We start from the raw sequence: 16,339 nt of genomic DNA on the forward strand, positions 1-16,339 counted from the left end.
CCTCCCGTGTCATCTTCTCCTACCCAAACCATGTCCCCACTTCGCCACTGATCAAACAGCTGCACTGGCCCCCAGTAGAAAGACGAATAATGTTCAAGTTGGCCTTAAAAATGTTCAAATTGGCCATGTTTAAGTGTATGTCCGGTACTTTTCCCACATACATTTCCAACTCATTGAAACCAGGGCTAATGAAGAGCAACTTACATTCACAGGGCAACTTGTATATTCCTTAAACGACCACAAAATCAGGAGACGGAGCATTTTTTGTCGTTTTTTGTCATCTCTGTTACCATGTTCATAAAAGGTCTCTATAAACATTCCTTTTCAATCAGTAAATCTTGCCTTGCTTGGCCTGTGTAGGCGTTCAGTGAGGCAAGATTTACAGGTCATTGCGATGATTTCGTGCCAACTCTAATGGTTGTCCAGAACAAGGTGCCTCAAGATCTTTTCAAATATAAACACAATTTTTGAAACAAAATACAAGTTGGTGTATATTTGTAATGGAATTAAAAACCATTGCACTCAATGTTTTAATCAAGTGACATTTTTGCAAATATAACCTCCCTGGCCAAAGACATGAAAGACATGTGATATTAAAATTTGGGATGTGGCACTTCAGCATGAAGTGTTTTCTTTTTTTGTAGATTGAGCGATTTGTTTCGAGAAATTTAGCAAAAGCAAAGCATTTCTAAGGCCTGTTTGTGTGGATCATTATATTCTACATTTTAAAGGCACTGGACACTATTGGTAATAACTCAAAATAATTGTCAGCATAAAAACTGGTGTCTCACGAGTGACAAGGTCTTAGAGCGGAAGGGGAAATGGTGCGCTCATGTGATGAGACAGGGAGGCCTACCCAGCGCAGCTATAGATGGTCTGCCTACAGGAACAATTCGAGGCAGAGGCCGCCCTAAGCTGGGCTGGATGGCAACGTCACAAAGTGGAGTGGAAGAAGCGTCAAAGACTTGAGAAGAGCATCGGTTGCAAGACACCAAGTAATGGTGGCGACTCCAGGGGTGCACCCCCATTACAATCTGAGGATGAGGCGGCCACGGACGCAAGTCTATGCCAAATGATGATGATGACGATGAGATAAATATCAAGCTCATTCTGGCTAAAACAAAATAAATGTTGTCTGAGCAATAACTCGAAAATTACTTGGGGTATCAACTCCAAACTTGGTTTGTGGATTAGTCATGGGATCCCCCAGAAGCCTATTGTTTTTGGACTCCCTCAGATAAATATTTAAAAGCTCATTATGGCTAAAACAAAAGAAATGTTGTCTGAGCAATAACTCGAAAGGGACTTGGCGTATTCCTTCCAAACTTGGTTTGTGGATTACTCGAGGGATCCCCAAGAAGCCTTTTGTTTTGTGACCCCCTCGGGTAAATATTAAGGTCGTTATGGCTTAAACAACTCGAAAAGGACTTGGTGTAGCAACTTCAATCTCAGCGGGGCATTTGTGTTGTCAACACACCATTCTTGTTTAACTACAAAGTCACAGCGACACGGTTCTGACAGTGGGACATGTTTTCAGTCTAAAAGCTATTAATTCCCAGCTGTAGTTTTGATGCCCAAACTTTAGCCTTCATGTTGAACCAGTCCCAACTGTCATGACTATAGTTGGGGTGATAGTCAAGTTGGGGTGGAACAGCGATGCAAGGGCTGATGCAGCAGTAATAGGTGCACTCGTGAGCTGATGAGGGATAGATTCTTTATTTGATTGTCAGACAACTTGTCTATGGGACGCCTCGACGGTTCAAACAACTCAACGGTTAAGACAACTCGACAGTTGGGACAACTCAATGCTTCGGACAACTCAACAAATGGTCAAGACTAGTCAGGCATGCAACTTTTCCTCGGATCAGCTGATTTCCTCTTTTTTAAATCTAAATTTTACCATTCAAAAATGATAAATACTATACAAAGTCAGTAATTTCCTCTTTTTGGGTGAAGTTACAGTTGCATGCCTGACTAGTCGACAGCTGACCGCAGATGGGGCACCTCGGCACACAGGGGCGGGGATCATCGTACTCGTAGAGCAAGGACTATGTATGATCGTACTATACTGTCTTGGCATGCATGGGCGTTGTCCCCCGAAGTGCATGAATATCGTTGGAAAAGCAGCGACTCAAATAATACGTTTTGTGCGATTCCAATCATTGGCAGAAAAAAGTGTGTATAGTGTAAAACTCCTGTATTTTTCTTTCAGTGTAGTGGTGTGCGAATAAATTTGTTTGATGTTTTTATCTAAATATATAAAACCAGATGGAGAACAAATTAAATCAAACATTTGCATACTACATGTAACTACATTATTCAGTACATTTGTTTCCATTTAATAGAACTTTCCAAGAAGTGATTAGAACGCTGGTCTTAAATACGTGTAAATACATGTAACGGAGATCAGCCATTCAACCGTCGACTTGTCTTGGCCATCCGTGGGGTTCAGAACGGTGGAGTTGTCCACACCGTGGAGTTGTTCAAACTGTGGAGTTGTTCAAACCGTGGAGTTGTTCGGATCGTTGAGGTTGTTCGAATTGTCGAGTTGTTCAAACCATTGAATTGTTCAAACCGTTGAGTTGTTCGCACCGTTTTCCCATTTGATAAGGTAATCTTCATTTCAGTCGTCAATACTTCACAAAAATAAATATGTTGGTGACTTTTTCTTGACCTTTTAAACTGTCTTAACCGGAAGTGACTGAACAATACTTTGAAAAGGCGTTATTTATTGACCCTTAGGTTTAAATGTAAACCTTTTTATCAAATAATATAAGTCTGGCAAAGGTCTGGTTTAAAAAAATAATACCGATCAGAGTCACCAAAAATAACACACACATCCGAACACCTAGAGTTTGTTTTACAAACTCTAAATTTCTAGTTTTTCTTTTTAGGTGTTCGGGGCAACGGCCCGGAACACCTATTATTGTTGTTCGTTTTTGTTTTCATTTTTTTTCTTCATACTTCTTCTTCTCAGCGTCCCTTGTCCCCTTACAAAAACAACTTTCCCAAACTCGTATGAATTTGAAACTTCGCACGTTATATAGATATTCACTAGGAGAGGAAAAATGAATAAATTACATCATGATGACGCCATCCATTCTTGAGTTATGAAAATTCAAAGTTTATTATTTCAAAAAATCATTTTTTTGATCCACACGATGGATTCTTACAATCGATACATCCTCGGAAAGGTCATTAAAAACTCTGTAAACGCCTCACAGACATAACCCCATTTTGACCTTGTTATCTGGTTCAAAATTGAGGTTGAAAACTTCCACTATTGGTCGTGCGTAAAGATTTTACACATACAACACGTGTTGAGTCACCCTCCAGTGCTCATCCATAGAGAGCGCGATGCTTCGCGTATAATTAATAGTCTTTGTTCAAGGCGTGTTCAACATACAGTTCCCTTACGGTTAGTTAGTCTCTTCTGAAGTCGTCAATATTTCATAAGTTCGTATTATTTCTGCAACCACACAAGCTATTTTGACAATCTGTACATCATATCAAAGGTATTTACATACTTTACAAAAATGGATACATGGTGACCTGCTCGTGACCTTTTGACCTGTCTAAACTGGAAGTACCTGTAACATACTTTGATTGAAAATGATTGTTTAATGGCTTAAGGTTGATATGTACACCTTTTGATGCTTTACCATTACATAATACAACTCTGGCAAAGGTCTGGTTTAAAAAAATAATACCAATTACGTCACCAAATGTAAGAGCGCCCTCTATCGGCAGAATATACTCATCTCAAAATACACTTCTACTATATGTCTGTGGCAGAGTTTATGATAATTGTTTCAAAATTGGTATACATAAATCTCCTCCATAATAGCAACTTATCTGTGGCGTCGTAGCTTGATGACGTCATCATGTGTCATGTGGTATTGTTTTAAAGGTGCACTTTTCAAAGTTGTTTTTCTGCCAAACCAAAAGTTCGACTGAGGTGAAACTTGGTGTATTGTTAGTCAAGGACATTAACTTCTTGAACTCAAAATGAGTTTGAAAATAAACAACTATCAACTTTGTTACACTATAGGAGACATTCAAAAGCAACTCTAACTTGCATGCAGTGTTTAACTGGAAAAGTTGCATGACCCTCAAATACAATAATACCATTTTATTTATCCAAGATTCAGAAAAGACAATGCGATGGTATGCAACGGATTTTGATGTAACACTACCTTCAATGTACATGGTTTTAAGAGTTTTGAGAACTAAAGTGGGGCAAAGAACATTAGAGGTCCTCGCTCATGCTGTCAGTGGCTACCTGAGGCGAATGTGTACAGTTTATTCCCTTGCATTCGCCACACACTACTGAGATTCCAAGCCCAGCTTCTTGCAGGTACATCACCAGGTATCATAGTCTGTTTTGCATTTGCAGCGGATCACCTTCAAATAGATTGTATCTTACATATTATGTTAACTGGCGATAAGACGGTTTTGGCGGGAAATTGGCGGCCATCTTGAAAAATTTCTGTCATCTTAGATTTGTTCTTGCTCATATGTGTATGGAAAATATTTAGTGACCATTCCCATGAAAAAAAGTCATGTGAAAAAAAAAGTCTACTTTGTATAGGGTGTGCATTAAGTATTTTAGCGGAAAAACAGTAATTTTTAATGTATGCAAATTATGCATATCTCCAGTGCTTACTTTTTTCTACTTTTTGGATCTAGATGTTGTTTTAGAGGGTTTCAGGAGACACTTGCAAAAAAAATCATTTCTGTTCCAATTTCGTCTAGGTTAAGCCACATTTTGGCATACATTGACTAGACTAATTGGCCATTTTAAGGGAACAACACCTCGATATATTTCCAATTTAATGTTGCATTAAACTCCTCAACGATTTTTTCGGTCCACACTTGACATCACTCGCTTTAATGTTCCCCGTGTACATTAAAGCCATTGGACCCTTTCGGTACAGAAAAAAAAAAAAAAATTCACAGATTTACAAATAATTTACAGGGTTTACAGAAGGTAATGGTGAACGACTTCTCTTGAAATATTAGTCCATGAAATGCTTTACTTTTGGAGAAAACGGTAAAACAATATAAATTCTCGTTAACGAGAATTACGGATTTGTTATAAACACATGTCATGACACGGCGAAACGCGCGAAAACAGGAGTGGGTTTTCCCGTTATTTTCTCCCGACTCCGATGTCCGATTGAGCCTAAATTTCCACAGGATTGTTATTTTATATATAAGTTGTGATACACGAAGTGTGGGACTTGGACAATACTGTTTACCGAAAGTGTATAATGGCTTTAAGGAACTATATAACAAAAAAATTAAGTGTAGCGGGCCAATGATTTGAAACAATCTTCCTACAGTCATTAGGGAATATACATGTATGTTATTCTATACATTTCGTAAAGTTCTAATAAAGACTCACATTTTTCCAATTGCTTTCAAGTGCGCTATGATCTTGATAGAATGGTGCCTTACATAGTAAGTGTTATGTTATGTTATGTTATGATAAATATGTTGTGTAGCTAAATATCCAAAATTTACAATTTTAATATGAAAAATAATGAACAACAGCATAGGACAACATACATAACATTGAAAGTTGTTTAAATGTCACTAAATGTATGAAATATTTGTTTTGGAAAATAAAACACGGAAACTTTACACAATAAGTACATGAACGGCCACTTTAAACTGCAAATAAAAATCAAATAAAAACACTATGCCAACAGCATTTCAGTAACAATCATTACCAAGTTGTCATTATGATGACAGCCATAGTTGGGACAGTCATGATTATCTACAGTTACAAATGTAGGACAGTCCCAATGACTATCCCAACTGTACTAATGACTGTTAACACTGTACTATTAGCTAATGATTTCTGTTCGACTTTAACATAGCAGGCATTGACGTAGTCCAACAGAGAATCAACCAATTTACCAAAGACTTTCTGCTCGATAACCCAAGTAACAACTCAGTTGGAACAAATTGGCACAAAATATGTGACGATGGTCTTTCTCAAAATATAGGCCAATCTCCACTGCATCTGTTGTAAGATCATGAAACATATCGCCAAGCACCTAAATCAAAATAACATCCTCATTGATCCTAGCATGGCTTTAGATAAAAGTTATCAACATCTACACAGCTAATTACCATGATTACAGCAACGCAAGACTGGGCTTACTCTCTTCACAATCATGGGCAAACTGATGTAATCGCAAGGCCTTTGATAAAGTACCACACCATCATCTCTCTTCAAAACTCCAATTCTTTGGCATCAAGGGACACACAGTAACATTGATACAATAATATGCATTCATACTAGGACCAGTTCTTTTCCTCTTATTATATAAATGACATCCAGGAAAAGATAAACTCAACAATGAGACTGTTTGCTGATGATAGCATCATTAGTCAACATGAATACTTGGGAGTGACTGACTATAACTACCTCAAATGGAACACTCGTCATCTAAAAATAAATAACATGGCCATTCGCACACTCACTCGGTCTCCTTCAAAGAACCTTGCCCTGCTGCACCAAAGATGTCACAACTACAGCTTATCAAACCCTGGTACAGCCCCAAATTGAATGTGCCTCGGAAACATGGAATCCTCAAACAATCCAAAAAGCCAAAAGCGCATCGAACAAATTAGATCAGCAGCTCGCTTTGTCACCAACGACTACAGCAGAACTACCTCATCAGTCTCAGCATTATTCCTAAAACCAAACTGGGACTCGCTACATAATGTACAAGGCGCCTCTTAGCTCAATCCGCCTTGTTCTACAAAATTCACTTACATGGTCAGCATCCAAATGCTAGCAGTTATCAATCCATCAACATACTTCACCAGACAGGGCCACCAACTTAAATAAACCATACCAGATGCATCCATTGACTCATACAAGTTTTCATTTTACCCACGCTCTATGAGGATATGGAATCAGCTTCTCCTAGCAGCTGTGTGTGCCCCATCTGTTGTAGCATTCCAGAAGACAGCCCTACCAGCTCTTGGTGGTTTAATACCTAGCGCTGGCTCCAGGCTCCTGTAAATCTCTTTTGCTTTTTACTTGCACATTAATTAAACATAAGTTCACCTCACCTGCACATTTGACCAGTGACTGCATCTGATGCACCATCCTAGTTTAGTTTCCAGTGATAACTGCTACAGGGATTACTTTACTCAAGACTCAAGACTGTCCCAACTGTACTAATGACTGTTGAAACTGTACTAGTGCCTTGAGTACCTTGTTTGGAAGATACATGCGCTATATAAGACTTTGATATTATTATTATTATTATTACTACAAGGTGATGACTGTCCCAACTGTACTGATGACTGTTCAAACTGTACTAAGCTTATGACTGTCCCAACTGTACTAATGACTGTTCCAACTATACTATTAGCTAATGACTGTCCCAACTGTACTATAAGCTAATGACAACACCCCTTACAAGTATTCTGCCTGCTCATTGGTTTAGAGCGCGTCACATGACATGTCTTAGTTTTGCTAGACGACGGCCGTGCGCGAGTCCGAAGACTAGCACACGGCGTGCAGTACCCAGACGTCCGTTGCGTGTACGAGGATGATAAATTAATAGTCTGTTACCATTTCGGATTGCACGACACTACATGCAGCACAGTAAAAGTTTTTGCAATCTGTATTTGCGTCGTTCGTGGATTGTAGCATTCAGGTCTGTAACTTAAAAATAATAGTACAGTATTTAGAGAAATGTTTGGGGTGTTATAAAACAAATATTGACTGCTTTTTTACTTGTGCAATGGTTAAAACTATGACTCCCTCGGTAAAACCCTGTAGCGTTGTATTTTCCCTCGGCTTCGCCTTGGGAAAATAGAACGCTCTGGGGATCACCTCGGGAGTCATAGTTTTAGCCATAGCACTCGAAGCAGTCAATGTTTGTATACTATATATATGTCCCAATATTTGTCCCAACTGTACTATAAGCTAATGACTGTTCAAACTGTACTAATATAATAAGCTAATGACTGTCCCAACTGTACTAATGACTGTTTAAACTGTTGGCTAATAAATGACTGTCCCAACTGTACTATTAGCTAATGACTGTCCCAACTGTACTTTTTGACTGTTCAAACTGTACTATTAGCTAATGATTGTCCCAACTGTACTATTAGCTAACGACTGCCCCAACTATATATGATATATAGCATACTGATCAAAACGTTGAGTTGAAACCAATGGTCCTTTTCAGAACCAGCCCCAACTCATTTAGAGATGGTCATTACATGATGATACCGCAAACCCTTCCATAACTGTATGATATATAGGCCAAGTTTATTTGATGATATAAATTATACTCATAAATACCTGCTGATCTGGGACTGTTTGTTTATTTTGATTGGTTGAGAGGACATTCTGTGGGGGTGTTTAAACAGATGATATAACCACAGCCAGAAGTGTTTAAACACAGCTATCCTATGTGTGGCCCCTGATTCAGCATAAGGAGTATACAACTTGGATTTCTGACAATATTACCTCGTTCAACACTTTGTATTTAAACCAAGCAAGCTGAATTTATCCCCGAAAGTTTGAGGGTTCTGAGGCTTTGTGAAATTTAGATTAGTGTGTTATGTATACATGTATTTTGAGACATTTGTAAACAAATTTTTATTCAAAATCGTTCTTAAACAAATAAACTTATTCATAGTGAAAGAGCCCGAAAAGCTGAGTGAATGCACAGAGATTAGTGAGTGAATGTCGTCTGCGGCAAAATCATTTAGTCTTGTTCCCAACATAGTCGCGTGCAATAAGCCTTTATGAGAGGCAGAAAAAAAATGTTAGTTTCATTTATTAAATTGGTCCGTAAACAGGGATAGAAAATAACGCATAAATAGGCATGAGCGGCGAGGGGCAAAGCTAGCAGAATTCATTCTTCACCACACATCGATTCCCTTATTACATATATATCTTATTTCACAGTGATTCATGTCATGACCAAAAACTTTATATATACAAGATGTACATGTAGGCCCCTAGTAAAACCCTTTAAGGGCAGGTAAAAGGCACCAGATGGCACCTTCAAAACGTCATGCAACTAACTACATGTACAGTACATGTATTTTTTTATGTATACAGAGTTGTCAAAATCTATCTTCAAGCTTTTATTGTAAATGGTGTTATAGTCGTTACATTAAATTCTCTGAACAATTTGTTGTTAAATCCCTGATTATATTATGAAGTACACAAGTTGACTGAACTGGTTTATTTGATTGTTTTTCTGTAGACTTTCTACCAATGAAGTGCGATGCTTGTTCTGGATTATTTTGGTAAGCTCACTAGTTTTTTAAGAATAAATATGTATACAAAATTTGTGAATTCCCTGCAGATGTACAGGTTTTGTTGAGCCGGTAATGATACATTCTCAATAAATTAGAGCATTTGTTGGTTAAAAACAAACAGAGTGTACTTTTAGTTAAGGCAGGGCTCAAATTTGTGGGGGGCAATCCACAAGACCACAGGGCTTCACAGGAGTTGCCCCTAATTTTATTATCAAGTAGCCAGCTGGACCAGTTGGCTTGAGTTCTGACAGTTTTTTACCTGTCCTTCAATTTTTATTTCGGGTACCCGCTGATAAAACATAGGATTCAAACTGCCTCTATCTACCGGGCAATCTTGGTGGTCTAGTTGGTCAGACAATGCTCTAGAATTGCAAGGGTCATGCAGAGCTGCTAACATGTATGATTTTTCTGTATTCCATATGGAAATCGAACAAGAATACAGGTGTACGAAGTGCGTTCCAAAATCAAATTTTGGGAAATATAATATCCTTTTTCTTGTTCGGATAAATGTAAAAAAAACTCACTCAAAAGTGCCGCGAAAGTCTGACCCAAATTAGCTATCATGCTGTACACAATGCACGATCCCACACACGGACAGCGATTTTAATTCACAGGGTGTAGATAGTATCTCCTTACTTTTTTGGTGACAATATTAAAATGAAATAATTTTGAACGTTAGAGGGTGTTTCAGAGCAATGCGATAGTCCACATTTTAAAACTTCAATGCAACTTTAACAGTAACTCTGAATACTGAAAACTTTATGGTAACAAGCAAAACACTTGAAGTTGTCCATTAAACATAACGTTTGTGATCTGAAACATGAAAAACTAGTTGTCAGTAAATATTGCAGGTGGGCAGGTTGTACGACCAGACCTAGTGAAATGTGGCTGTCACATGCAAGATTGCTTTTTGGCAACTGGAGGCTTTTGGCGCTGTCGCTGTGTCTGCTTTGGCATTTGCAAAGCTGAGACTTGCAAATATTGTGGAAATAAGGCGCGGGTAGGGTGTTCATAAAAATGAAATGCTTAGCTACTTTGGGTGCAGCTGCTTGCGGTTTGCGAGTGCCATGCATGTCTCGCAGGTGCGAGCGATTTTGCCTCACAGTGGTGCCATTTGGGGTGGTAACCTCATACGAGCGAAGCTCAGCACAGATTTTGGTGACGGTGTCCGGCACCCGTAATTTTCCGGTAGGCTGGTCCAGGATTCGGACTGTCTGTCCAACAAACTTTTGGGGAAGGTCAGGGTGTACCACTAAGCAGTCGTTGACAAGCTCAGGTTGTTTAGAGGAACCAAGTGGGTTGTTACTTGGCAAGATAGTGTAAATAGGACATCCAAACAGGATCTCTGCAGGAGATGGAAGATGGGCGTTCATTGGTGTGGCCCGCAGATTCAGTAGGGCTTTGGTGATATCTTGACCTGTCTTCTGGCACTTGATCATGACCAATCGATGGTGTGAACTGTGCGTTCCGCCACCCCATTGGAGTGCGAATAACGCGGTGATGAGGTTGTGTGGGTGACTGATTGACCGTTCGTGACACATCTGTTTGTATGCCTGTACGGCAAACTGGGGGCCATTGTCCGAGATGATCTCAGTTGGTACTCCAAGGAAGCTGACATTGTCTGCAGTTTCAAGGGCGACCACAGCACTGGAGATGTCGGTCAACTTCCGAGCGACTGGCTACATCAGTGGTAATGTTGTTATTGTGGTTTTGGGCTACGTGTAGGTCATTTAATGTCAAACAAGTTGGCTCTCCCATGATCTGCCTCGAATATCATGTTGTTTATCGGTGAGAATCTGGTGATGCACTAAGTGGCACATAAGTTGACTATCTACAATATGTTAACAGCTCACATCAAGTTGAAGTCGGGGATATTGGTCTATAGTTAGCAGTGTTGGTGTTATCATAGCCTGTTTCCAGTCTGATGGTAGTGACCCAGTGTCGAGAAATTGTTGGATATTGAAGCAAGAATAAGGTGCTCTTTGTTTTGCAGTCATCTTCAGAGCTCTGTTTGGTAATTGACCACGATTGGAGAATTTAATCCAAAAGTTTAAAGACGCCATCGTTATTTTGGACCAATCAGGACTCAGTGTTAAATTGTTCTGATAGGCTCTTTTCTTAAATAGCAAATCGGCATCCTTGCCTATGTTTTTTCTGTTCTAGTAAGGAAATTTGTCTCACTTTGTCACAGCCAGAGAGGTCACATTTATGTAAGCTCCACTATGTTTTAATCACACTTTAAATCTAGGTTAATTTATTAAATTGCTTTGTGTGTGAATTTTGTTTCGATGTGAGGCCCTGTGGTGTTATGGATTAATTAACAGTCAGTTCCAGGACAGATCTGACTTGATTGTCAGTGCTTGGATTTGTCTGTGTGACTGAATTTAGGGGTTTCCAAATTTTGTTGGGGCCTTGCTCAACAGTAATACTATACTTCTATATTAAGTGTAGAGTACTTAAATACCTAGTTTCCCAAGCTTTTGGGTTTTAAAACCATTGGCTGATCTATCGCTTGCTAGCGTTATCACCAATCTTGTTTTCTTTTTTTCGCCTGGGACATCTGTAACTTGGTGTCACATTAACTGTTTCAAATGGTGGACATCAGGATTCCAGTCAACACTACATTGTTTTTCACACATAAATATCTAGTGGTCTACTGCCTTTATTCCCGTCATTATAAAGGCAACGGCTACGAGCATTTGAAAACGGCCTCGCTCATTTGAAAACGGCCTCGCTCATTTGAAAACTGCCTCGCCCTTCAGACAAATTAGGCCGACGGACCTCATCATTCACAGAAGTCATGTCAAACAGTACAAATTGGAATCCCGAGTAGGACAGTCTCTGGGGAACATCGGAAATGCTGCCAAATAGTTTATCGGACTTTCAAAGTTGTAGGCCTATGATGTCTTTGAGCAAGGAAGACTGGAGTATGGATGTTGCCAATTTTATTGTTGAGCGTTCATTTAAATTCTACTCAAGATGATAGTAGCCAAAATAATAATAATAATAATAATAATAATAATAAGACTTGCAATGCGCAAATATCCACCCTGCTGGGTGTTCAAGGCGCAGTAAAACCAAAAACAAAACAAAAACAAAAACAAAAACAAAACACAACACAAAGAAAAACAGACACAACAAAATTAGTCATTGAAAACCTGTGACATAAGATAAGTTTTGAGAAGAGACTTGAATTTTGCAGTACAAAGACAAGATCAAAGATTAAGTGGTAGAGAGTTCCAGATGCGTGGCGCGGCTGAAGAAAAAGACCTGTTACCCCATAAGTGTTGAGACTTGGGTTCAATGAGGAGAAGCATAGAACTTGTGTAAGATTCCTTGATGGAGTGTAAACTTGAAGCAGTTCAGAAATATAGTGGGGAGCCTTGCCATTAAGAGCTTTGTGGACAATGAGCATCAGCTTGAAGATGATTCGTTGAGAGATAGGGAGCCAGTGTAGTTGTTTCAGAATGGGGGTGATAGAACAGGATTTTCTAGACAGTGTCACAATGCGGGCAGCAGTATTTTGGAGCCGTTGAAGTCTGGAAATCTGGTCGTTAGGAAGACTGTAGAGAAGAGCATGCCGTTGTCAAGATGAGAAGTAACAAATGCGTGAATGACCTTTTCAGTGGCACTTTTGTCCAAGTACTTGCGAATCTTACCTATATTCCTGATGTGATATGATGATAAACGAACAATGTTGTTGATGTGTGGCTGAAGTGTCATTGATGAATCAAAAATAGTGCTTGACTCTGTTGGACACATGAAGAAAGAGTCCGGGATTTGGTCCAGCCATCTGACCATGAAATTCACAAAACCATGCTAAGTTATAGAAAGGTTTGCGGTAACACCATGTAATGACTTTTTTTAATGAGTTGGGGTGGTTCTGAAAAGAACCGTTGGTTTCAACTCGACATTTCGATCAGTATGCTCTGATCGTCCTCTGGAGAAAAGAAGACGATCAGAGCATACTAATCAAAACATCAAGTTGAAACCAAAGGTTCTTTTCAGAACCACCCCAACTCATTAGAGATAGTCATTACATGATGTTACCGCAAACTTTTCTATATCGTATTTCCACCATGCACAGTTTCAAATCCTACTCATGCTACATGTAAGTTACATTTGGTTAATTTAATTTTAACGATTTGTTGTATGGCACATGTACAATGTAGGTGAGGGAGGACAGAAGTATTAAAAAACATTAATAAATACCTCAGACAGTTTTGCTAATCCTATTGGTGGAGAGCACGTCACGCGGGGGTGTATAAACCTTTGTTAATGACCAGTGTTTATAACCAGCTGGCTTCCACGTGTCGGGCAATTATCACGCGGAACGCAATTCATAGCTATAGTAACAGCGCGTAATCTAAGCACGCGCGCATCCTCTAAGCGCGTACACACAACCCACGCAGGGTCGTTGCCGTGCTATAAAGGCCCTCACCTTCGGCTGGGGCCTTTATCACACGGCTGCCGACCCTGCCGGCTTTAAACGGCCGTTGAAGAGCTCGCCGCTATTCCCTTAACCCTTTCAATACCACATTGTTAATTGCAAGCGCCAAACCGGATACCGCATTGTTGACAAAGGTCACAATGCTGTGTACCGTATTTTTTCACACTAAAAAAAATATATTGCAATTTCGGTGTGTACTGTTTTCAATCTTGATTTTCTGTGGAAAGACATTAGTTTTTTGAAAAACTTTGTGCATGCAATTTGTAGCATACGAAATGACCTTTCCTACGATGTCAAATTTGTATATATTATCTTAATTTTGTTTGCAAGATTTCTGGCTGAAAAAAAATACTTCTATTTTTATTCGGGATTTCTCTCTCAAGAAAAACAACAAGATTTTCAACCTATTTTTCCTCAAGAAAAGTTTGTAAAAACTTCTCAGAAAATATAACCGTTTTTATTCTAGGCTTCTATTTCCATTTGTACCATAATCGGAACCTATTTTGCTGAAAAATCTTATCTGTTTTGAAAGTGTTCAGCTACCATGATCACTTCGACCAGCACGAGTGGGTCTAGGCATGCACGCCCAAGCCCACGGCGTTGAACGGGTGACGTGCTCCGTCCAGTTAGCTATTGTTGGTATATAGTCCGGTTTTGTCATCATCTGACTGCATGTCTGGCGACTAAATACCACGATTTGATGCCAAATGTTCACTAGATACTTTGATAGAACTTCCCAAGTCTTTTTATAGAGTCACTATACAATGTAGGTAAACATATAAGCCAAAACCTCCGTGCAATGAGCAGACATGATGGTGATTTTTGACAAAACAAAACGGAAGCGTGAAATCTTGAGGTGTACTTTTCTCGGAAAATCATAATGGCGACCCCCTATACAATACATACCATTGCAATGCTTGGTAAACAAGCAACCCGTCTATATAAAACCTAACAACAGAGGGCGCCAAACAAATTAAATACAATCTCTCAAAGGCAATGCTTTTTTCTGTCGAGTTTTCTCGACATTGGGACGGAGCGACTACACAACGCACGGTCGAGTTTTCTCGACAATGGTAAGGAAGCGCTTGCATTGCGCGGTCGAGTAAACTCGACAAAAGGGTTAACTAAGCATGCTATGAATATGAATCACATTCTCAGTGTGCCTTGATATGGAACAGGGACAAGGGGAAGGTTTTGAAACTGTAATTAAACCTGAAAATTAAACAAAGTTATTAAGTTGATAAATAAGGATTAGGCCTATAATTTAAAACCCATATTACTCCTGCCAGATCACTTAGGTCATCTTCAGATCTCTTCTCAGGGTCCCGGCAGTAAATCTCAAATCAGCTGGCGAAAGAGCTTTCTGCCGGGTAGCACCACAGCTGTGGAGCAGTCTCCCTGCAGACTTAAGAAATGTGAACGCCATAGTCTGTTTTTAAATCTAGACTTCAAACTTATCTTTTTAGTTCTGAATATAACTAGACTTTTTAATATTTTTGTACAGATTGATCAATGCATTTCTTGCTGTGAATTGTACATGTACCTTTTGTACTTGTTAATGTTTTTAACTCCAACAATTTTGTTTATGAAAAATAGCTGGTCTCGTTCCGAGACCATACAGCCAAATGTTCGAGACCACATTGGTCTGAGACCGATAACAAGACCGAGACCTCAAGGTAGGGAGGACTTAGCAAATGAGTACCAGAAATTCTTTGTCACCAAGATTTCAGACATCCGCTCATCATTTTCATCAGTCCCTTACAGAGTAGAGTGTAGACTATCTGTGTTTGAGCCTGCCACTGTTGCTGAGATTCAAAGGGTTATTATGAAATCTCCTTCAAAATCTGAATTACCATGTGTACGCAGACAACACTCAGCTATACATCACGTTTAAATCTTGTCAAGAAAACGCCAATGCATCTACTGCAAGACTTGAGAAATGCATCCAAGAGATTCGACGTTGGACACAACAAAACTTCCTGAAGTTAAATGATGATAAGACAGAGTTCCTTTTATTTAGGTCACGTCAACAGTTAACTAAGGTTTCAGTGCCATACATCTCCATCGGTGATGCTCGGATAGCTCCTTGGCTGAAAGCTCGGAACTTGGGGGTTATTTTTGATTTATCGATGACACTTCAGCCACACATCAACAATATTGTTCGTTTATCATCATATCACATCAGGAATATAGGTAAGATTCGCAAGTACTTGGACAAAAGTGCCACTGAAAAGGTCATTCATGCATTTGTTACTTCTCGTCTTGACAACGGCAATGCTCTTCTCTACAGTCTTCCTAACAACCAGATTTCCCGACTTCAACGGCTCCAAAATACTGCTGCCCGCATTATGACACTGTCTAGAAAATCCTGTTCTATCACCCCATTCTGAAACAACTACACTGGCTCCCTATCTCTCAACGAATCATCTTCAAGCTGATGCTCATTGTCCACAAAGCTCTAAATGGCACGGCTCCCCACGATATTTCTGAACTGCTTCAAGTTTACACTCCATCAAGGAATCTTCGATCAAGTTCCATGCTTCTCCTCATTGAACCCAAGTCTCGACACTCATGGGGTGA

At 39.4% G+C, this 16,339-nt stretch overlaps 1 protein-coding gene across 1 annotated transcript in view; it reads left to right on the top strand.

The window, feature by feature from the left end:
* Window positions 1-16,339, top strand: part of LOC117293514 (AN1-type zinc finger protein 2A-like) — a 60,882-nt gene that overhangs the window by 11,919 nt on the left and 32,624 nt on the right. Inside the window, exon 2 of the mRNA XM_033775862.1 lies at window positions 9,255-9,297. Coding sequence (XP_033631753.1) covers window positions 9,255-9,297 — 43 coding nt within the window. The remainder of the gene's footprint in view (window positions 1-9,254; window positions 9,298-16,339) is intronic.

This window comes from Asterias rubens, chromosome 8, assembly GCF_902459465.1.
Source record: "Asterias rubens chromosome 8, eAstRub1.3, whole genome shotgun sequence".
NCBI lineage: Eukaryota > Metazoa > Echinodermata > Asteroidea > Forcipulatida > Asteriidae > Asterias > Asterias rubens.